Below are 24,403 nucleotides of genomic sequence, written 5' to 3' on the forward strand. Positions count from 1 at the left end.
CTGAGAACTCATGCCTCCTTACACTTTCCTCCAGGTTGATTTCTTACCTTAACATGGAAACGCAAATCATGCGAGAAAAAAGGTTTGCGTCTTCTTTTTGCTCAACCATTTTGGCTCTGACAATCACTGTAATTTGCTCCCCTGTGGTTTTCGAAGTCTGCAGTTTACATTTCTTCATTGGGGACTTTGGGGCCCACAGGTTGGTCATTCCTGACTTGATGCCACTCAAGACAAGCTTGCTGCCAATTATCCTTTGTCCACAAAGATCTTTATTGGCCTTCTTTGGCATGACAGCTTTTGTCACGAAGTTGAAGAGCTCACCACATTCTTCTGTGAATGAATTAGGAAAGCTCCCCAGAGTGGCAGTGTGCCAGCCTTCTGTTGAGCTTCTCCAAAAAGCCTTTACAACATCTGGTGAGATGAGGAATAGCCTGGTTATGAGTCTTTACATTCAGGCGTTCAAGATAATACTCTCAAGTCCACCATCGACTTTCATTGAGCAGTTGACATGTTCCAAGGCATGATCAGCTCCATTGGTACAGAATGGCACATGTGGATTCTTACTCACAACCCAGTTGACATGCAGAACCTCCTGGTAGATAGATGTCAGTGTACGACTCCTTCAATGATTCGTTGTGTGCTAGATTTAATAAGTTAGTATAAAATACAAGGTGAAAATGCATAAATCAAATTCTCCCTGCACTGACTAATCACCATGACAAGAGACTATCTAATAAGATTTTTATTTTTATTGTTCTTTGGGGTCCTCTTATAACATCAAGAGCAGTGGCTTGCTTTCATCACAAAATTCCCATGGGACTTTATTTTGTGAAACATTCTCCCTGACTACATGATAAATCAAAAAATGTCGACGACATGTAATGTCTTTTGCAACAATTATATTTATGGCCCCAAATGGTAATTGAGAAACACAAGAGCTGGGAGGTGATTCGAAAGGTAAAGTTGAACAGGCACTCAGTAGAGCACATACCTTCGCTACGCTGAACAGTTTACATTTTGTATCCCATTGATAGACCAGATATGCTGACCTAAACCAAAATCGAGTCGGCTTGTTCTTGTCACACACCCAACGTGTCCACCAAGTTTCGTCCGAATCTGTCCACAAATTTTTGAGATATGCTATTCACAGACAAACAGACAGACAGGGGTGAAAACATATCCTCCTTTGGTGGCGGAGGTAATGAGAGTGGGATGATGAGGGGGAGGAGGAGGAGGAGGAGGAGGAGGGTGAGGGAAGGGAAATAACTTTTGAATAAAACACAATAAGTGAGAGGAGAGAAAGGGCATAATTTGAGAATATGGGTCACTAGGGTCACAATTTCTGCCATGTTTTGTACGTAATAAATATATGATATTTAAGTCGACTTTACATCCCATCCAAAAGATGTGGCCCGTGTAAGATGATGCAACACCTTTTAAGATGAAATCCTTCCTCCGAAAAACCAGGAGGTTCCTTTGTTGTCTGATCCTTTACAGGAGGAATTGAACCCAGATGAGATCACTTGTGACGTAAGAAAATGGTTGTGTGGAGGTGAGTACAGTGTGCATGTTTGTGTGTATATATCTATATATATATATATATATATATATATATATATATATATATATATATATATATGTATATATATATATATACATATATTTATTTATATACATATTTATTTATATACATATATTTATTTATATACATATATATTGTTACGGCTGTGGAAATTCGCATTACACCATGAAGGGCCCGTAGGTGAGATATCTCTAAGTACATGTGTAGTTAGCCCCAAATCCGTTGTCTAGAGAGAATTTATGCGATTCATTCGGGTTGTGACGCTTTGAGATAGCCGTTTTTCTGTTCTATCTTTATTTTGAACCAACCACGTCTCAACTGCCATCACACAACAACCACCAGTCACAACGCTGCTTCACAACAACCACAACCACACCTGCCTCTCAACAACCACGCCATCCTCACCACTCCGCCAGCAACCGTCAACATCTCCACGAACACAAAAGGGGAACAACAACAACTCCCACCCCGATTTCCCTGGTAAACAAGAATGATGGTTGGAACTCAACTCCCACCCCGATTTCTCTGGTGGAATGTTCCCCCCCCCGCGTGCCGTGAAGGGAGGGGCGGGGTGCCGGGGAAATAAAAGGGCGCACGGAGGCGCTGCTCAGAAGAAGTCAGGTCAGGGCGGTCGGTGAGTGTCAGTGTCAGTCGGCGGTTCATGGTCTTCTGCCTGTCTGGGTCTTGGAGAAGCGGTCCGTAGAGCGACCCGCTCTTTGGAGCTTGCAGTCGGTGGAGAGTCCGGATGTCGCGGAGGGGACGCGGACTGGAGGCGCCGCTCTGCCAGCCGTGTTGCGCGGACCTGCTCGTTCGTACAAGGAGCGCCGGAGACAGCTCGCCCACCATCGCACCGTGAGGGTGCAGGTAACCTGCAACGATCTCGTGGGACTCGTTCGGTCTGCCAAGTCCCACGCCATAAAGGCCCACGGGCCCCGTCTGCCCCCTTGTCTATGAGGGTGGCTTCTTTCCTTTGCTTTTGAGTAAATGTGTGTTGGTGCCGTCGGTAAAGTAGAACTGTCTAAGTGTTGCCGTGTGTATGCGTATTTGGTTTAACTCTTGCTTTCGCTTTATATGTGCATTTTGATTATCGTGGCTGTATATACGTGCTTTCCGTGTGCCGCGGAATAAATGTGCATTGTGTTGAACTGTTTTTCCCGTTTCGCTTCCTCTCCTTCCTTTTAATCGACCCTCAATCCTGCTTCACGTAAAGGGTTCGTGGTGGGCTTAATACGCCCGATAATTAATCGGAACCGTCGAGGCCGACGATAACACCGCTCGGTTATCACTGTAGCACGGAACGGACCGCTTCAGCGGTTCATGTCCAGAGTCGGCCTGTGGCGTGGTACGATTGCCCGGTCGACCATTCGCGCAGGTACTTAGGTAGATCGAATTTGGCGAGCATCCCTATCCTACGCGGGTGGGCAATTGGCACGATCGTGATGAGGTTAAACCCCCACCCGTGACTAGCTCCCGGCGTTGGTCCGAGAGGGTCACGACTGAATTGTCCGTCCGGTGGGCGACGTGCCGCGATTCGAGTCACGTGGCCGTCCGCACGCCTGCGGGCGCGAATTCGCAACAATATTTATTTATATACATATATTTATTTATATACAGAGTGTGTATATATATTTATTTATATACAGAGTGTGTATATATATTTATTTATATACAGTGTGTATATATATTTATTTATATACAGAGTGTGTATATATTTATTTATATACAGAGTGTGTATATATATTTATTTATATGCATATGTATATATATATATATATATATATATATATATATATATATATATATATATATATATATATATATATATTACGTTCTGTTTGAAGGTGACAGTTTTGATGTGAAATTATAGATTTGATTGAAGTGAACTGTGTGAAGCAACAATGAGATAAGAGACAGTGCGGATAAAAAGGATGTACCATTTCGTGCGATGGATAAAAACAATAACAAACACTGATCACGCAGCATTAGCACGAATGATGCAGCTTGGTGTTGTCCGTGAGCGTGACGTCACACTCTGCTCGGAATCAGACAATCGAGTGTCGCGAGACGGGGCCAGACGAGCTTCGAGGCCGAGTATATAAATACCGGTTCACATACCGCACCGACTGCTCGGGGCTGCAGACCAGAGCGAGGTCACTGTGAGCGGACTCTTCTACATCACACTGACATCATAAGGTATATATTTATAATATACATCTACTGTATGAAGTACGTTCAATGAATGATCCGTTTTTTTGCGTTGGTCATTATGACGTCATTGTAATTATAATTGTCACGCCACGTGCACACGTTTTTCTTTTGACGGATTGGCGTCGCAGCTGCACATCTTTCATTCATCATCATGCCCAACTGTGCATTTTCCTCTGGACGTGCAGATGCAAAATGGTGTATACTATGAATCGGATTTTTAATCGGCCTAAATGAAAAGCCAAAAATGTACGTTTGAGGCAATAATCATCCATTGTTTTATATTATGCAAGGTCGAGGCTCATGGAGGACCTAGAACGAAGAACGGATCAGGACGCAACAGTCGAAAGAGATGGGAGGAAACCCACCAACAGCAGGGTTGAGAAATGAAATAGGGGGAGGCTTTGAAAAAGAAGCGATGTGGGGGAAGAATGGGGGCTCGGAGAAGATGCACGGAGTGGATTTACAAGATGCGCACTGAAGCAAACTCTCAGGAAGGAAAGACTCGAAACCTCGAAAAAGGTGGGCTTGGGGATGGGTAAGAAGAAAAAAAGAGGAACCACTCCTTTCGCATCTTCAGATGCCTTTCCTTCAATGGCTTGGGGGCACAATCCTGGACAGGTGGCCACCTCGATGCAGGATACTCAAATGGATCATTCTTCCCAGGAAGCTGGTGCGGTATTCATTTTGCCAACCTCGACAGGATGACAAGGTTGAATCAACCCACCTGGTGTTATTTTTACTGTGAAAAGGGGGCTCAAACTCAAGGACCATAAGATCTTAAGCTAACCACCTTAACCGTTAAGCTGACACCATTCTTTGGGAAGGGTTAGCTAGGGTAGAAAAGATCATGGTTTTGAATGGGGGGGGGGGGTGTTCTGAGAAGGTGGTGAACAGCTGTCTTGAAGACAAGAAGGCAACAATGAGATTGCAGAGAATGTGGAAGTTGGTTCCACGGTTGGGGGAAAGAAAATGGAATGAATGAGTGGTGAGCAGTGATTCTGGATTTTGGTAGTTCCACCAGAAGGGGGTCTTAAACCTTCTAAGTTGAACAGTTTGTTGAAAAGGAAACCGTTTTCTTCAAAAGGTTGATTCTTTCAATGTGGAACCGGACCGGCTGGACAGCTCTCGCATGCAGTCCGATCTGGTTTTGGAATCGATCTCCGATCAGAGGGATTTTAATCCTAATAAAATTGCCTTTTCCAATGCAGTGCCTGTTGTTGTAAGGGTGGTGACATTTTTTTCGGCACACTGTTATTGGGATGCATGTAAGCAGCCTGTCCTGCTGAAATGAAATTATGTTTAACAAAACTAATTACAGTACTTTGGGTAAAATTTAATTGGTTACGGGTTTAGGTGGGTCATCTCTTCCTTGTTCCTTGTTGTTTTTTTTTTAGTTTATTCTGTTTTATATACATAGTCAAGGCTCGTAGAACACCGATCAGATTAGGATGCAAGAGAAGGGGGAACCACCAACAGCAGGGCGGAAGGAGAAAATAGATGGCGACGGACAAACACAGGATGCAGGTAATGATGAGGGGTAGGGGGGAACGCAAGGGGTAGACAAGATGGATAAAGAATAAAAATTTGTGAATGGTGGAGGGGTGCTTTAACGGGTGCAGAAAAGATCATGGTTTTGGATTGGGGATGATCTTAGATGGTGGTGAACATCTGTCTTGAAGACCTGGAGGGAAGAATGAGATTGAAGAGTGTGGAAGGTGGTTCCACAGGTGGAAAAGAGAGGAATAAATGAGTCGAGGTGAGTAATGGTTCTGTATTTTGGCAGTTTCACTGCGATTGAGTTGCTGCTGAACCACATGCGTCCTGCAGATACTTGGGGGGAACAAAGCATGCAGAGGGCAGAGTGTGCAAGACCAGAAAGGTGGTAGAAGAAGACAGAGAGACCACCGACCTGTCAGTGATGGCAAAGTAATAGGCTCATAGACTTGGCTTCATTGCTGGAGATTTCAATGATCTTGAAGGCTTTAGTTTCCACTGTGTCAAGCTGAGCAAGATGTGAGGCGCGAGAGCAATGCTCCATCAAGCGGCGGATGAAAGCCTTGTCGGTGGATCGGAGTTGAGGTGCGCCAGGGAAGGACATTTGCATGAAAGAGGATGACAACTCAGCATCTGGCTTTGGAGACAAACTTTAAAATGTGTCTTGCCCAAGAGAAATCATGGCTGAGAGTGAAACCTATGAGTTTTAGTGACTGAACCTCGTCGAGAGGGTTGTTGAGAAAGTAGGTGGGAGGGTTTGCAGTACAGTCCTTTCTGAGAGACAGAGACAGAGATAGAGACAGAGACAGAGACAGAGACAGAGACAGATTTGTCAGGAATGAAAGACATGTTCCAAGTGTTCGACCAGTTTGTGATTTTTGTCAAGGTCTGAGGAGAGGGAAGAGGCTGCTGCCTGTCTTTCAGAAGGATGAGAGATGTCACAGCAGAGAGTGCAGTCATCAGCAAAGACATAAAGAGGATTTTCCATAGTCAGTGAGATCATTCATGAAGATCTGGAATAATATGGGACCTATAAGTATAAGATCTGGAAGATAGAACACTGCCTTGGGGTACTCCAGTCTTGACAGGGAAAGGACACTAAAGGGATCCGTTGAGAGCCACACGTTGTCTTCGAGAGTGGAGGAAGTCGGTAATCCAATAGTGGAGTTTGAATTGGATTCCATAGGCAGACAGTTTGGAGAGCAGGGCAGGATGCCAGACTGTATCAAAAGCTCGAGATATGTTCACAGAGATGGCCCTGATCTCATGTCTGATATTGGGGACTCCACCATTGTTGGGAGAGGAGAAGCAGCATGTTCAAGGTAGAGTGACCAGGTCTGAGTCCAGATTGATGATGTGAGATGCTGTTGGATAAAAGGAATGATTTTATGTCAACTGTGATGATGGATTCCATGACCTTGCTGATGATTGAAAGTACAGTAAGCTAATTTTTGTGTCATTAAGGGGATCCGTTTTTGCACCTTTTTTTTATGTAATGTTGTGATGTTTGCCGATTTCTGGTAGGTGCAGATGAACTTGTACAGTAGGTGTGAGAGCCAATCAGTCGTCTATGTGCGCCAAACCACAGGTCAGAAGGTCAAGAGTGTTTTCGTGAAATGAAAAGACTTTTGCTTTGCTTTAAGCTATATAAATCATCTGAATAGTCTATTCCTTGTTCCTTACGTAACCTGTACAGATAATCTGAGTAGTCTCTTCCTCGTTTTAAAATCTGTGCTTGCTTGTATAAGATGGTGGCACATCTCAAATAAAACACACGGCTGAGAAATTTTCCAGCCATCAACTCTGTTATCCCAATAAACATTGAGCAGCTGTCATTGTGATGGAACATCATCAAGTCATGGGCCAAGACCTATCCACACTTTACCGTAGCATGCTGTTTTTGTCGTACAATGCTGTTCACAACTGTATTGATGTCTAGCCATGATAATACAACTTGTCTTAACAGATAAAACATTAAAATCATGTATTTTTCACATACTGGAGGTCACCACTGATGTCATGAAGTTTTACTCTCTCGAATGTTTGTTCGATGCAATATGTAGCACTGAGGGGTTCCTATGTGTTATAATTATCATTCCCATGTGCTTATCTCATTTTTTTTTTTTTTTTAAATTGGTACATCAAACATTGAAAACGTTTTCAGTGATTTCATCTGTTGAAGAGAGATCTTTGGGATTCCACTCGGGATACGTTTCTGGTTGAGCAAAAGGTTACTAGATCGATCTGATCATTGATCACAATGATGTTTTCTGACCGAGTCAATGTCTATCTCAATGTATCCAACCTTTTTTTTTTTAACTGCAATCAGCTGTTCATATCACAACTTGTATGGTAAACCATCATTTGTTTCATTTTGAGATTTGTCTCTCTGTATTTGTCGCAAACATTTTGTGTTCTTCATCACCTGGATTTAAATCCACCATTAACAAAAACATGGCAAACTGTGACATTGTTTGAAAAGTGTGATCTTTCTGGACTTCATGAGTATCGTGTCCTGTAGTGAGTGGCAAATATGCTGAAACGCAAGCAGAGCTCACGAATTGAGAGCCAGACCGTCACAGACTTTGGACCAGATGAAAACCTTTCGGACAATGCTGACATCTTTTGGATCAACAAGCCAGTAAGTGTGTGTTGACAGTGTCTGGCAGATAGAACCTTACAATAAGAAACCAAGCACATACTGGGAAGATGTTTAATTTTTTTGAGGCCAACAACAAAGAAAGTTGCTTTGATAACAGTTATAAAGGTGCATGTTTACTATCATTATGAGAAAGCTTGTCTTTTGAGGTTATTTTTATATTTGCTCCATTGTAAAGAACTTCAAGGCAGAAGGCCATTAGGCCCATCAAGCCTGTGCAATAGTTGCTCACCTATGGTTGTCCACGCACTTTCCTTTTAAAATGCTGATCATGAAGCAAGGATGCAGCACGACATACCATTTTTGGCTGGTGTGACTTGGCTGGATTCCAATCGCCAATCTTCCATACTCGGAGGGAACACTCCAAGCATTACACCACCAAGTCAACTTTTGTCTCATATTCCATTAGCCTCCATATATTGGGAGACAGACCATTACTTATATTTATCTGATGAACTCTCATGCAATCAAGCTCCATGTCTTGCATCTTTACTCTTTGGCCAAATGCATAGACATGTCCTCATTAACCCGTTGAACCCGAGTGGCCATTTTACTGGCCGCTATTCAAACCTCCATATACCCGAGCTGCCAGACTTTTCTTCATAGAGCTCAGGGCGAAGGAGCCGAAAGTTCAAGCAGCCCAGGGTTAGAAGGGTTAAATATAGTGACATGTCATATTTTCAGATGAGAACACGTCTGATGAATGGAATGTTGTGAGATAACATGCACTGGCCAACTTTGTTCCTTATGTGATACAAAAGTTCTCATTTCTTTCAATAAATTGGGTAAAAGGTCTCTGATAGGAATGTGGTAGCACAATTCCCTTTGAGCTGTCTAGTCTAGCTTGTATTCTCTACCCAACTATTAACTGTCAGATTGGTGATTCATAGGCAGGGTGTGGCATCACAAAATGTGCCATCCCTCGGATGGATGTTCAGCTGGCGACCCAGCCGCTACCATCCCAAATAGATGTTAAATCACCCAAAAGGTAGCCGAGTTATCGGCGGCATCCTGGAGAATTTTCAGAAAACTCTGCTCTAACCTCCAAGGCGCACATCAGCACCAAAGCTGCACTCCCTAGAAATGATGCTAGCAGCAGCCATGTATGACATACAACAGGAGAGACAAAAAAAGAAATTAAAAGTTGGAGAGTGTATGCCCACATTAAGTTTATGCTGCAACACAGGGTGTCCACAAATTACCGTTCCAAATTCAAATGGAATTTTAAAAATAATCAAATATACATAAAAAGTCTTTTGCTGCATGTGAAAGACCATTTTTTTTTAAAGTTTTATTGTCAAGATCATGCTCCAAATCCGAATGGACTTATTTGGACTGCGCTTGAACAACTCACGAAACGTATTCAACGTGCTCACCACTTATTCTTGCCTGCCGTCTTCCTCTGCAGGATGCTACCAATCTGCATAACCTTTTTGCCACTCACGATTAGTTTTTCTTGATGGTGGCTGCCTTCCATCGGTCATCCTGAAGCTTCATTGAAGCTGTGTAGCTGAATTATTTAAAAAAAAAATAAACCAGGCAACACATGACGATTTTTCTTGTGGGTTAAATCCTATGTCATGTTTCACAGGAGACACCTGGAAACACACGAAAAAGTCAATAAACTTCTGTGCTATGTACTTGCTGAAGATACATGGCCACATTACGTTTATGCTACAATATGGTGTGCTATGCTGAAATCCAAATCCTATCCAGGTTCTTCTTGACGACTCTATCTTTGTTCTTCATTGCTTAATCGGATTCCTTCTGATGACTCCAATGCAGTATTTGGCCTTGCATTTGTTTTTGTGCATATGTGCAGTGGGTTCACCGAATGCTCCGGATGTGCGCCATAGCCAGTGTGGTGTCCGTGTGTGCAAACACTCCGCACACGTTCGCTGACTTTCCGCTGCTGCAGTACGGTACCTGTGCAGCTGACTGCACACTTACACTGCTGTTCAGTGCTGAGACAATTGCGAAGATGCACATTCGTGGGATCATTCAAGTATGTTAATAAAAGTGTTTGGAACAGAGTAATGATGGAATGCCGTTCTACAATGTCATCACTTTGAAATTCATTGATTTAGCATAAAGAATGTGATTGACGATTCAAAACTTTCTTCTTCCAGGGGGAGAATCCTTATCTTAAGGATAGGTGGTGTGTCTTTGATGGTTCCATGGTTATCTTCCTTTGGGTCTCTCTTGTTCTGCAGGTAATGTTCTCGAGATTTCTTGCATTCTTTGAGATGTTCGGGTAGTGTTTTTTGCATTCTTTGAGAAGGCATCGAAGCTCGATGGTAGCAAGCTCAACTCAGCATTCTGGTCCTGAGTTTGATTCTAGGCAGAGGCAACTCTAACTTGAGTAGACATGTGGTGCTACTCGTAGAACAGCGTGCTGCATCATGAAATGTGCTATATGGCTTGAACAAAAGTTGGTTACACGATAAAATTATGGGGACATAAAATGTGTTTCTTGGGAATAGCTCTGGGTTGTTGCCATAGCAATTTAGATAAACTCTTCCAATACATTGGATAGAGTTGGAAATGTCTTATTCTTGCTTGTTATTTGTGTCCTTTATAACGTCATTAAAAACTAAGTTTTCTGTCTGGAATGATTTTAAATTTTGTTTGACTGCCAGGCATGCAGACAGAGAAAATATATTATCTCACTTCGATCTGCGCATGTGCAGTCAGGACAAGTTGAGAACCAAAGTACGGTAAAACGAGAGACTTGTCTTCCGATTCATGTTCCAATTTGTGTTCAAAATATAACACTCAATTTAAATATGTCATTCCTCGATCATAAACCAATAAGACAGATTGGAGGGCAGACATTAATCAATTACTTACCCTGCTTTTCGCTTCACATGTGTGGAGTAATAAACATGTAAAGTAAGTGTCTGCATCGCAAGAGTAAGAAGATAAAGTCCAAATCTTCCGCAGGAAGCATTTCGAAAATATGAGCACAGTACATTTATCCACAAGACATTCTTGACACGATTAATATATTTACAGACCAAAAAGGGTCTTAATAAGGCAATGTAATAATAGTTTGACCCTTTAGTTAATCTTGCTGAGGAATCTGTAATTTCACGATGGGATTAGCCCGAAAAGGTTTTAAATCTTGTTATAAATAGTTTGGTTACTCAAATGGGATGTGCACTCAAATCATCGATGAATACAATACTTCTGTCTGGTGTCTAATGTAAGCTGTATTTTCTCAATTACATCTCCACATGCCTCCACATGCCTCCACATGCCTCCACATGCCTCCACATGCCTCAGTTCAACCAGGGCCACAAGGTTGAAGAGGACAACTGGAAGTGTGAAAGGATGAATCGGTGAAGTAGAGAAATAAGTTAGTTGAAGAATGAATTACAGACACTGTTGAAGTCAGGAGCGGATGAGACATTGAAGCTGTCTGTGAGGGAGATGGTGGATTTCAGTGCATCGATCTGCCTCATCAAACTGCCATACACGCCGGCTCCTCGGTTGCTCTCTGAAGACCACAAGGGAGAGAAACACTTTCACAAGGACATGATCAGGATTGCCAATAGGAGTGAGGACGTGCCAGTTCACGTCTGATGGAAAGTTTGACATGACTAAATATAACAAAGAAGGACTGTCATAATTCTAAGAGATGTCAGTAGGAATAGAAACTGAGTAAGGGCAGCTATTTCACAAAAGGCATGGACTGTTGAGTTGATGTAGAGTCAGATAAGCCTGATTACTTCCCCAGTTGGTCATTGTAGATGTGCTGAACATTTCAAGAACCTAATCTGCACGTTATATGCTTGTGTTTCTCCAGGTGTTTGAAATAGCCCAACTGGTAGACACAATGTCACCACTGAGTATGCTGAGAATCCCTCGGCCACTAATCATGATCCGTTCATTTCGTGTATATTTCCGCTTTGATCTACCACGTACGCGCATTACCAACATCCTCAAGCAAGTTACACATCATACACAGCTTAGTTATTACTATTCTGCTCAGTTCCTTTTTCTTTCTCTTTTTTGAACTATGTTCAATCATTTATTTATCACTTAACATGAGCTTCTTCATGGCTCTCCATTTTGTACCCCAATGTTGTGTTGTTTTGATCTCCTTGATGAGCAGGAGATCTGGTGAGCAAATCTGGAGTGTCTCCATCTTCTTGCTCTTCTTCCTTTTGCTCTACGGCATCCTTGGTGTGCAGATGTTTGGAACCTTCAGCCATCACTGTGTAACCAACGACACACAACCTGGGTGTGAATTATCCGCCATTTCACTTGCTTGTTTTCGATTTTAACATCGTCGTTGTCAGGGCTATCCCCAGAAAATATCCCTGATTGTTTTTTTTGTTTAAACATCCTGAAAAAGGACCAAATATTGACCCCTGTACCTACCCTGTGCATATGTAATAAATAGATGGCCCCAAACTACAATGTATGGAATCACTGATGGTCATATTTCAAATTTTAGTGAAGTGACAAATTTTACGCTGATGTGCGAATCATTCTTTACTCATTCACTAAAGGTTGCAGCTCTTCAAAGGGTTCGGTAGCTCAAACCAGTTTGGTGGATCCTTTTTCGTCAGGTTGATTATCATCAATTTCTGCCACTATCTTAGTCTTTGTTAAACATTCATAATTGATATATGCAAACACTGTGAAGTTACATGGCACTTACCAAAGCATGTTGATGGTGACAGCCAATGTATATGAACGTTATTGCTTTGTTGTGGGATCCACTAATAATGATCAAGTGTTTAAACATCATGAACTGACTTTTAAATGTGGAGAGCCAAATATATGTGACAGTTTTGGGGAAAACCCTGCATTGTAAACTCCACTTTTCACATAATACTGGAAGAACAAATGCTTTTTTATTTCTGAAATGTGGACTTGGGAAGACTTTCCATTTACAACTAGAATGGCACTCGGTAGAGTGCATACCTCCGCCATGCTGAACAGTTTACGTTTTGTATCCCGTTGATAGGGTGTATCTGGATCTAGACCTCCAATATCCAATCGGCTTGTTCTTGCCACTTATCCAACTCATCCACCGAGTTTTGTCGTAATCCATCTCTCAACGGTGAATAATCACGAGAGAATTCAAAAAGAATTCTCTGATCCGGATTCGGATTTTCATCAAAATCGAATCGCTTCGTCGTCGTCACAAACCCAACCTGTCCACAAAGCATCGGCCTAATCAGTCCATAACTTTTTGAGATACCCTGCTCACAACAGACAAACAAACAGGGGTGAAAACATAACCTCAGTCCACCTTCGGTGGCAGAGGTATTGATCTATGGTACATGCAAGTAAATGTACAGTATAACACGCTCTGCCTGTTGTTCGCCTAATGGGTCAGATTGGTGGGCTTGGGATTCAAGGATTCTGAGTTCAAATCACACTCGGCTGTTGAATTAATACCAGGTGGGGTTGACTCTGCCTGTCATTCTTCCGAGGTCAGCAAAATGAGTACCAGCTTGCTGGTATCCTGTGTCGGAGTGGCGACCCATCCAGGATTGTGTTCAATAGCCAAGGAGACTGCTTCGGCAGCACCAACGCTCTGCACAGAGTATGGTCCCAATGAATGGACGGATGGATGGATAACAAGCTAGTAGCATACAATAGGATGCACAGTAAGGTTTACCTTACCATAGTCGATTTGAAAATTATAAGCAAATTAAAAAGGCAAAATGAGCAACACAAAAACGTGGAGTGAAGGACCAAGTGACAATAGCCATCCATGGATAGAGATCGTCATTCCACAAGGTTAATTTTGAAATTTTTATCAGATTCATGTTTTACAAAGAAATTATTTTATTTCATAAAGTTACTGATTCAATTTGAGATTGAACCCAAATTAAACGACGCAAATGTAAGTAACGCTTCCAACGTCGTACGATGAAATTGTTTTTGTTAATTTGGACTTGTAAGACTGTGTATCTCCAAACAGAAACTTTCATTTTGGAAAGAGAACATCATGTTATAACTTGGTACTCATTCAACCACTCTTGAAGATAACCACCATGGTGTGTGATTATTGGAATCCTCATGTTGTGAATTTATATTTGGTATTAATTTCTAACATGAATACTCGTATTGACCAGACACTGACCTTTTCGTGTGTACGTGTGGGCTGCCTTTTCCAGTAACGTATCATGGAACAGCTTGGCTATCCCAGACACTCATTGTTCTCCAACCGGAGAGGGATATGAGTGCCGAGAGGGTTTCAAGTGTGTTGATCTTCTTGATATGGGCCTCAGCCGTCAGGAGCTGGGTTACAGCGGCTTCAACGAGATCGGTAAAAATCATCTTCATTGCTCATGATTCACAATCTACAGTGTATCATTTTTTTTAATCTCGGCATCCACAACGGATTAATGCTCTCCAATTTTGAATTTTTGGAAAACCCAGCAAAGACTTTGTTGACAATCGCATTTCACGTTATTTTCTTGTATGCAAAGTCGAGGCTCATGGAAGAGCAAGAACACAACAGAGTACATGTCTGTTCTTGCGTATGGCAGCTTGCCTGCCGGGTAGCGATAATTTCTTGGAAGCATGACTGCACCGCTGATCATGTTCCCCTCTACCAGTACACTGGTACTCATTTCACTGACCTCAGAAGCATGTCAGGCTGAGCCAACCCCACGTGCTGTTAATTCAGCACCCAACGGGGCTCATACTCAGGACCCTAAGGTCCTAAGCCAGCCACCCTAACCAGGCACAGAGTACAGTGGAAAGCGGGGAAGTACTACAGATGGAAACTTCGAGGAAGAATAGGAGAGGCAAAGAAGAATAGGAGAGGGAAAGAAGAATAGGAGAGGGAAAGAATGAGAGCAGAAGGAGGTGGAGGAGGACATGAGGAGTGAACAATGTGGATATAAAATTCAAAGCCTACAAGAAGGAGGTTGAAGGAAGAGGATGGGAAAACCTGGGATGAAACAGCAATGAAACAAAAATGTGGAAAGGGGTTTTGGAGGGTGGGATGGGTTGGGGAAGAAAACATGATAACCTGGTAAGCACGGGGTGGTCTTGGGAAGGGTTAATGAGGGTTGAAAACATCAGAGGTATCATTGGGGGTGAAGGGCGAAAAGCAATTTTGAAGCCCTGGAATGAAGAAGGGCAGGATTGAACAGACTGAGGTAGTTTGTTCCACAGGCGAGAGGAAAGAGACTGTCCTTTCAGAGACAGAGTGAGAGTGCGACATTTTTTATTGCTGAAAGACATAATCCAAGTGTTCGACCAGCTCTTGGTTCTATCAAGGTCTGCAGAGAGGGAAGAGGCTGCTGCCTGCCTATCTGAAGATTGATGGATAATGCAAATAACATAAAATGGCCAGGAAACCTCAAAAAAATTAATATTAATGCAGCAGTTACATGGCAGCTGCTGTTGGAAGCATGATTAATTGACTTGCATTGTAGTCCTGTAGCGTAGTCTGATATTTCAGATCAATTGTTCAAATTTGCATAAAAGCACCAAAATTGGTACACATGTAGAATAATGTATTCCGAACAATTTTAGATATGGAGCCACCCGAGATTGTGCCTTGGTCAGCTTCGACGACCATTTTCCAAAATGGCCGCCATTCTATTTTAGCGAAATTGGCTATATGCTCTTATTTTCTTATTGTATTGGTGGTAGATATAAGGAAAGTTTAAAATTCAGTAAATTGACCATGAAAAGGCGAATTCAAATATTATGAGCCAGTATTTTCGGTAAAAAAGGCATTATTTGATTCGTAAATTCCTGCTCTCCTGAAACGTTTTGCTGAAAAGTACCCATTATTGCCTGGAGAACAAGAGTCAAATGATATTCATCACATTCAATGGGTTTGGAATCAACAAAAATTGCATTATAGATTACATACTTTACTCTATTTTGAAAAGGGAACTGATAATCGTGATAATGACAAACTCAGAAAATGTAGTCAAATTATTGCACACTTCACTTTGAAGCGGCTACGGTTTACTGTCTACTACCATTCTACCAGGACACATGATACACGCATCCATCAGTCTAGTACAATATGAGTTTCTGAGCTCAAGTGTACTGGCTCTGGATCAAGAAGTCAACACTTTTACAAACAATGTGACTTTGCATTTGCAGATTCTAAGCTAGGCCGATATCTCAGTCTGTGTCTACTGCGTCTGTCTACTGGCATTCTCCTTCACAAGCACACAGTCCAGTGCATTGCAGATTAGCCTTCTTGCATTTGCAGCGGTTTCTACAGCCTTTTTTTACAGCTGCACGACACCAGCTCGAAGCAGCTTTTTGAAGCCTCAGGGAGTGTGGTCCAGAGCGGTTCGTAGGACCCATCCTCTGTTTGCCGCCAGCCCCAGCTTGTTGGTGATGGAAGCATGGGTTGAGGGACCAAGACCTGCCTCCAGACATAGCCACCCTGGAAGACTGATCTCTTCACATGCTGTTCCAAAGCATCGTAGGTAGCTGGGATGCGCTGGACGGAGTTCCTCTTGGCGAAGAGTTTCTTTCTGGCCTCGTTGACGTCCGTATATGGACTGGTGCGGTCATAGAGGAGCACCACAAACCTTTCAATGCAGTGCATTGTCATCCTGGATGTTGACTGGCATGGTGGTCAGGGTCACAATGGAAGAATGCACTAGCTGGAACTTCTTTGACATGCTCACTCCCGCTCGTGATGACTCCGCTCCTGATGATTATCACTCCATATTCTGCAAAGACACAAAACACCTTGTTACCACACTAATACTACTTACTACTACTACTACTACTACACCAATATTACCAATTACAACACCACTTCCACCACTACCACCACCACAACAAAATACTTCTGAACCTGTCACTGATGCTGTGTGCGAAAATGGATTTTCCCAAAAAATGACCATTTTTCCCCAATACAAGAGTTGGAAATATAATAAATCAACACAAATGACATTTGTATTGTTTTCCTTTGTAAATGTACATCACATGGAGTATTTATCACCTCTGAGAAACTTACAAAGAGAATAACAATGACAGATATCCCATGTTGTTAAAGTAGAATGGTGGCCATTTTGGAAAATGGCCGCCAAAGCTGACCAAGGCAAAATCTCGAGTGGCTCCATATCCAGAATTGTTCAGAATACATTAGTCAACATATGTACCAATTTTGGTGCTTTTATGAAAAGTCGAACAATTGGTTTGCTATGCTGCAGTACTATTGGGAGTCATGCCATTTATTTATATATGGACAAGCTGTTACCCTTCAGTAACCAGCCAAGCAATGCACTGGATTCCCTGTACAACAGAACTGCATCAAAAGTATACATAGTTTATATTTTATGGTAAATTTATGTCAGGCAATTCCACATTATGGATTTACTGATATGCTGGGGCTGTGGAACTGAGAGGGAGGGGGAGGTGGGTGGGGGGTGTTAATGGGATTAAATCTGTCCTATATTTTTGGGGGCAAAGTAATTTATAGGATACTATGTGTGCCATCCCATCCCTTCAGAAGATTCAGCACCATCTCTTCATTTAATTTGGAGGCAGCACCATATTATGTATCAATAGTTAGTCGATTTGTGATCGATAATGCCGCATAGCGCTTGGGTCAAGTTAAGTGCTGTCTGCCTTCTGAGTTTCCAATACTGAACAAGAGAATTTCTCTTGGTTTCCCCATTGTTTCCTTCTTCCTTGTTTTTGTTTTTTTTGAACACGCTCTTTTTAAAATTAATTTTTTTACAGGTTCTCAGGCTTGTGGAGTAGCTGTGACACAAATCACACACACATGAAGACAGATGCATGACACAACCCCAGACGTGACTTTCACCCAAACACAGCCGCTGAGATTGGAGAAAGTGACGTCACTTCCCATAGCACTCTGAGTACCAGCGATGTCATCTTTATGACATTACTTTTCGTTCCACACTCAGTGGGGCAATGAAGGAGGAATTTCTTCCTCCCCTTGGATGCCAACCTATGGGAGGGGGGTTCCCATGCTCTATCTTTTTTAATGTTGAGCGTCAAGCCAGTTGTTATCACATCAAGCAAGGAGGAAACACTTCCATTTTTAAAGTTTTTGGCGTAGCTTGATCAGGGTTTCAACCACCAACCTCCCAGATTCAGGACAGATACTCTAACCATTATGTCACTGATTCTGGTCATGATCATTTTTGAGTCACATCAGTGGAATGTTTGAGAATTGATATCATCATTTGAAGGACGTTTATTTGTCATCCAGCCTCTTGCTGGGGCTTCCTGCCATTCTTGCTATGCAATGGGATGTGCTGTCTGAATTCACGATATCATTCTCTCTCCTTTATCTCTCTTATTTTTGTTTCATTTCTAAGCCAAGCATGGATGCTGCAGCGGTCATGATTGCGACCGATATGCTTCATTCTGAATCTGGCATGTACATCCACGTAATAATACCCATTGTTTACTATATGTCGAAAAGCCATCAGGTGTCTGAGAGGTTACTCCGATTCTAACATGTCCAGCAAAAAAACCAGAACGAATCCAGCATCACCATGTTTTTTCTGCCAGGTACACAGTTGAGATGTGAAATGGATCTGATATGTCAGGTTCCTTTGGTTGGAGAAGCTCGAGGGTCTTCTACAGGCTTGCTGCAAGTTCAACCAGTCCAGGAAAGCCAGACAATGGCCATGCACCTGTCAAGCTCAGATATATCAAGGCCGATCGATCCTTTTCCTAAGTCGTCAACTGTTTAAAACCTCCCTTAAAAAACAAGCTCAAATGAGCTAAGATCCTCGTCCTCTTAATGATGACGTCATTGTGATGCATCAGGTTTGCGATAAATTATCTGTGTCAATGCCCGGCTTGATTCCTGCAAGCAAAATTCAAACAGCTTGCCTAGTTTCGGAGATAATGGTATAGGCGATTTCCATTAGCAGCGATATTATGATGTCAACTTTTTTCCCAGGAAGAATTTCCAAAATCGGAGATGGTTACTGTCTGCTCATAGGCTTTCTGCATAAACATGGCAAGTTTCACGAAGATCCGATGAAAACTCAGGGTTGTGAAACAAAAAATAGGAATGACGTCATAAAAATTGATATGACGTCATAGTGATGTATCGTATGTGTGGTAATTCATCTCTGCTAATGCCCTGTTCGATTCCCGCAAACAGAATTCAAAAAGTTTGCCGAGTTTTGGAGATAATTTTTTCGGCGATTTCCATTAGCGGAGATATTTTGACGTCATAACTTTTTTCTAGGAGGAATTTTCAAAATTAGAGATGGTTACTCTCTGCGCGGGGTATTTTTACATATATACGCCAAGTTTCAGGAAGTTTTGATGAAAACTGTAGGCTGTGAAACAAAAAAGTCCACAAGAACAACAACGTGAGCAAGACAGAGATCCTCCACGAGGATCTAAAAAAAATCAATGGATCTCATCAATTATTTTTGAAAAATCGTCAATTTTTCAGGAGATAAAGATAGATGGGAAGATTCCATCAATTTCCTGCAACTTTACAAATGACGGATTTTACGATTCCAAACTTCTGGACTGACTACAGATGAAGTCAGACAAATACATCATGTGAGAAATTTACAACAAGGAGCCATAAACAATTTTCATTAGGTGGATTGATTACACCTTGCACCGCCACAAAGACTTTCTGCAGTTTTTTTGGATCCCTTAAATCAATACATGCAATAATGAGTGTTAAGGCCCTGTCACACCTTGACGATTTAGCCAGCGTATGCCGACGTATGAAAAAATTGTCTAAAACACTGGCACACGTCGAATACGTTATGGGTAATTTTGTATACGTTAAGAATACGCTGGCAAACGTCGTAGTATGCTGGCATATGTCGTAGTACGCCGAGCTGTTAGACAAATTTTCCATGCTTGAAATTTTTCGACGTATGCCAGCGTATGACTCACACGTTCCGCATACGCTGGCCATAAGTTGTAGGCACGTTACGCGATCGTTGACGCACGTCGACACACGTGACTTGTAAGTTACTCATAAGTCGAAACATGTCGAGGTAATCGTTAGCGTCAGTGTTCCAGACTCCCTGTTTTTTTGTTGTTGTTTTTTTCTTCTGTATGACGGTGATGTTGACACTTCAATTTCGAGTGCGGTTATAATATAATAGAATTAATAGGCTGCCGCTCAACGATTTAAATCATAACCACACAAGAAATTGAAGTGTCAACATCACCGTCATACTGAAGAAAAAAAATAAAAATAAAACTAGAACTGCCACTTTATAACTTCTGGCAGTGATGATCGGGTACCCACACATCCGCCTTTGATACAACATGGGACTTTCTGCAGATGACAGTCGCAAAGTTTTGCTTTGATCGGGTAAGTGGTTCCAGAGAAAACATTATTTAAGAGTGATACAAACACAGGCCTGCTTCGATACGGCGTGGGACTGAAGAGCGATGAACCGGGCAGCACAAAGTGTTCAATTTCGTTATTACTGGCTACCAGATTCAAATAATTAAATAATTCTGGCTGCCAAACCGCGTGACCGATCAGGTTGAAATTTTAAACTTTTGTTTCACACGTCGCCTAAATTATAAATCTGAAGTTTCGCATATATAGACACAGCAGTTCCAGAGTAAACATTAATTAATATTTATCCTTCAATCCAAGATGGCGGCCAAACCATGTGACTTATGATGTCATAATTTTTACCACGTGTGCATACACGATGGTAGATGATAATTGCAAATTTTCTCTTCGACAGGTAAGGCAGTTCCAGAGAAAACATTATTTAATATTATTCTTAAATCCAACATGGCTACCAAACCCTGGGCCCGATCCCGTTGAAATTTCAAACCTTCATTCCACATGACTATTCCATCACATCGCTGATGATTCACATTTATTGATGCAGTAGTTCCAGAGTAAACATTAATTAATATTTTTCCTTCAATCCACTATGGCTGCCAAACGTTGTGTCGTACCTCAAAAGGGGGTGAGAACTTTTTATTCATCATGGAGAGGCGGTCATAGTGGTGGAGTTTTGCCTGGATTTGTTCAGCCGTTTCAGAGAAAAAGACGTTTAAAGTTATTATTTTTCAATCCAAGATGGCTGACGAACCATGTGACCTATGACATCATAAATTTAAATTCTGCTTTCTATCATCGACCCTAACAAGTGTGTGAAGTTTTGTGTAAATCGGATAAGGTCGGTTTTTCTATCCAAGATGGCCGCCAAACCATGTGACTTCTGAGGTAAAATTTTCTTTACCATCTATGCAGACTTGATGGGAGAAGGCATTTGCAAATTTTCGCTTCGATGGCTTAAGGAATTCCAGAGAAAACATTATTTAATATTTTTCTTAAATCCAACATGGCGGCCAAACCATGTGACCTATCAATTTGAAATTAACAAACTTATATCGCATACATGTCCCGAATATAGTTGTGAAATCTCCCCTTCATCGGACCAGCGCTTCTGGAAAAGAAGATGTTTGATGGTTTTAGGGTTTTTTCAAGATGGCCGCCAAACCATGTGACCAATCAAGAAGACATTAACAAACTTGAAAGAGGACCTCTTGGGGAATGTACCTGTAAAGTTTCGCCTCAATCTGTCAGGCCGTTGTGGAGAAGAAGATTAAAAAAAAAAAACACTAAAAAACAAGATGGCAGCCGAATTACGTCATCGATGACGTCATGAAAAACATTTTCGACAGTGAATTTTTGAGTAGATGATGTACAAAAAATTTCAGATTTTTCCCATGCAGGGTTCGACTTGACGAATTTTCACCGGTATATCGCTTCACCTCTGATGTTACGAAAAATCACATGTGTTCCCCATTGGGAGCTTAGTAAAATGTATCAAACGAAAACATTTTTCCATTGCATGGTTTCTGAGAAACAGATGTCCAAAATGTATCGTTTTTTTTCAAGATGGCGCCCGCACCACGTGACCAATGACGTCGTAATTATAACGTGATTGTGCTATCAAAAAAGATACATACTTTGGTGAAAATTTCGTGTCGATCGGACTTAGCGTCCCAGAGAAAATGATTTTTAAAGCGAAAAAGGGTGCAAAATGCTGGCGGAAAAAGAATAATAATAATGTATAATGCGTAATAATAAACAGAAGAAAAACAATAGGGTACCCTGTACTGACATGGTACCCTAATAAACCAGGGAGTCTGGAACACTGACGCCAAACATTACCTCGACGTGTTTCGACTTGTGAGTAACTTACAAGTAACGTGTGTCGACGTGTGTCAACGATCGCATAACGTGCCTACAACTTATGGCCAGCGTATGCGGAACGTGTGTCATACGCTGGCATACGTCGAAAAATTTTCAACATGCTGAAAATTTGTCGACGTACTCGGCATACTACGACGTATGCCATCGTGCTTCAGCTTGCTATTAACGTATACAAAACTTACCCACAACGTATTCGACGTGTGCCAGCGTATTCGGCAAATTTTTCATACGTCGGCATACGCTGGCTAAAACGTCAAGGTGTGACAGCGGCTTGACACTTCGATGTCTAGTGCTGTTATGATTTGAATCGTCGAGCCACAGCCTTTTAATCGCCTACGCCACATGATCGTCGGCGATACGCTGCCGCGCGCTATGCATAAGTTAGACTATCGTTGGGCATAGGTTGTGAACGCCGACAACACGCTCAGCATTCGTTGATATAAGTTACTGTATCTATGTTATCGAAACGTTCTGTATACGTTATGCGTACGTTCAACTCGTTATGAATACGTCCAAAACTGGAAAAAAAACATTAATAGTTCAGCGTACGCCAGCGTTTTACATACATTTTGATACCTTGCCATACGCTGGCTAAAACGTCAAGGTGTGACATGGCCCTTAGGAAAGATGTGAAACAACGTTTAATCTCTCACTCAAAAAAATGGAGAGGGCAAGGCTATGATGCAGGGGTACCAGTGCCAGAATCAAAACAAGGAGCAGTTGGATTCATCGCTGAAAATTTCCGACACCTTGTTGATAATTATAAGCCCCTGTAGATGGAATGGGATGCATACCTCAATGAAAGCCTTGGTTCTGAGATGAGGATCATTGGCATGAAAGCTCAAATTCAAAAAATAGACTACTACTTCTTCATGAATCTTGGTGAAAGATTATTTAAAGACAATCTTTCTAAAACTTTATAGTCTAGAAGCCAAAATCTGTAGCTAGCCTAGAAAATAGGTTCGCTGCTGATTTCATGTTAGAATGGTGCAACTGGTGTTTTTGAAGAGTCTAGGCATGACCAAGTCTAGTTCCACTTGTTGCCAAGTCTGCATCTGAATATTATGGCCGCCATGACAGTAATCAAAATGGCCACCATCAGATTTAGTCTTTTTCTTACTGCAAATTGTACTAGCCAGAAATTTGTCATGATTGTGAAATACTATGTAATCTGACACGAGGAACACTATTTTGTGCTTTATTTTTGTACTGGATCACAACTTTTCACATAATTGACAACTTAAAGACGAAATTGAAAATGCACATACGAGCAACAAATGTGAAAAAGAAAATGTTTAGCACTATTGATGGAGATGGGTTTACAGTCAGTCAAAGGTTATTTCAACAGCTGTCAGATTCTTTCTAACACAAAATTACGTTGCTTTGCAGAAGAGAAAAGTGTTGTGAGAACACCCAAGTACAATTTTCAGAGCTATTGATCGGCTTGTACACTGAACGGGTTCCTACAAAGGGCTTTGCATCCACATGCTTTCGTGCAAGGCAGTCCATTCCGTGTACATTTGCACCGTCGAGTTGAGCATGACCCACGGCATTTGCATGTCGTCAGTTCTACACAGTAAGCAGTAATAGGCTGTGCAATGTGCAAGTAATATTACAGCAATCAAATCTCTCAGCCGGTGACAGGCAGTACAATGCACTTATTTTCATCAAGGTTATCCAGTAAATGACAATTGATGAAAACTTCAGTGCCTTCCTTGCTATTCTTCAGAAGTAGGCTGTTGAGTATGAAACCTCAAAGCCTTCCTGTCTTACAAACCGAGCTGTCCTTTGCAGGTTAAAGCTGGGTGTGAGAGACCCAGCATTCTCTGACACGCCAATGGAACACCATAGGATGGGATCGTTTTAAGCCTTTGACCAAACCTTGAATGCTATTTACGAAAAGGTTTGGTCTACCTGGTTTCAAGGCATATGGCCATATGGAAAGTTTTCTCTTGAATTGCCCCTGGGGAGAAAACTCTGATGCTGAGAAAATGTCTCCAGAAAAATTATGTAGTTGATATTGACATCCCAAAACTTTAAGCACAGCTTCTTTTATTCAGATCAATGATGTCCCATCGAATGTACCCCTGCATCAGTGATGTTACTCCGATTTCAAGAAATTGAAACCTTCAAGAAATGCTTTCTGTTGGAGATCATCGTCCTCCGAAAGCTCATTCTTGTCAATCCAGTAACCAACGCTGTTGGGGATAGATCCTTTTCGACTGCTTGGCTTTCGAAAGCCTGGCTTTGATCTTCAATTGATTAGTGTCATTTCAACAGTTTGGCAATACTG

General features: G+C 41.8%; 1 protein-coding gene and 1 long non-coding RNA gene across 9 annotated transcripts in view; one reads left to right on the plus strand and one right to left on the minus strand.

Annotated features, from left to right (window-relative positions):
- The first annotated feature begins 1,502 nt into the window (after positions 1-1,502).
- The window catches only part of NALCN (sodium leak channel, non-selective), a 195,057-nt gene continuing 172,156 nt past the window's right edge, over positions 1,503-24,403 (plus strand). For 3 of the 7 annotated variants that reach the window (XM_085883981.1, XM_085883985.1, XM_085883984.1), the window contains exons 1-8: positions 3,589-3,775; positions 6,809-6,872; positions 7,806-7,925; positions 9,766-9,948; positions 10,073-10,156; positions 11,752-11,891; positions 12,061-12,189; positions 14,084-14,235. In XM_085883981.1, the coding sequence (XP_085740107.1) occupies positions 7,818-7,925; positions 9,766-9,948; positions 10,073-10,156; positions 11,752-11,891; positions 12,061-12,189; positions 14,084-14,235 (796 nt within the window). In that variant the 5' untranslated portion in view covers positions 3,589-3,775; positions 6,809-6,872; positions 7,806-7,817. Of the gene's footprint in view, positions 1,553-3,571; positions 3,776-6,808; positions 6,873-7,805; positions 7,926-9,765; positions 9,949-10,072; positions 10,157-11,751; positions 11,892-12,060; positions 12,190-14,083; positions 14,236-24,403 lie in introns of those variants that run through there. The other 4 variants (XM_085883982.1, XM_085883986.1, XR_015058942.1 and 1 more) reach the window with 4 other exon arrangements.
- LOC147024248 (uncharacterized) overlaps positions 16,058-24,403 on the minus strand; it is a 26,114-nt gene continuing 17,768 nt past the window's right edge. For both annotated transcript variants that reach the window (XR_015058946.1, XR_015058947.1), the window contains exon 3: positions 16,058-16,624. This is a non-coding gene — a long non-coding RNA (uncharacterized LOC147024248). The remainder of the gene's footprint in view (positions 16,625-24,403) is intronic.

Source organism: Eptatretus burgeri, chromosome 6 (genome assembly GCF_056783735.1).
Source record: "Eptatretus burgeri isolate ZD-2024b chromosome 6, Ebu_testis_v1, whole genome shotgun sequence".
Classification (NCBI taxonomy): Eukaryota; Metazoa; Chordata; class Myxini; order Myxiniformes; family Myxinidae; genus Eptatretus; species Eptatretus burgeri.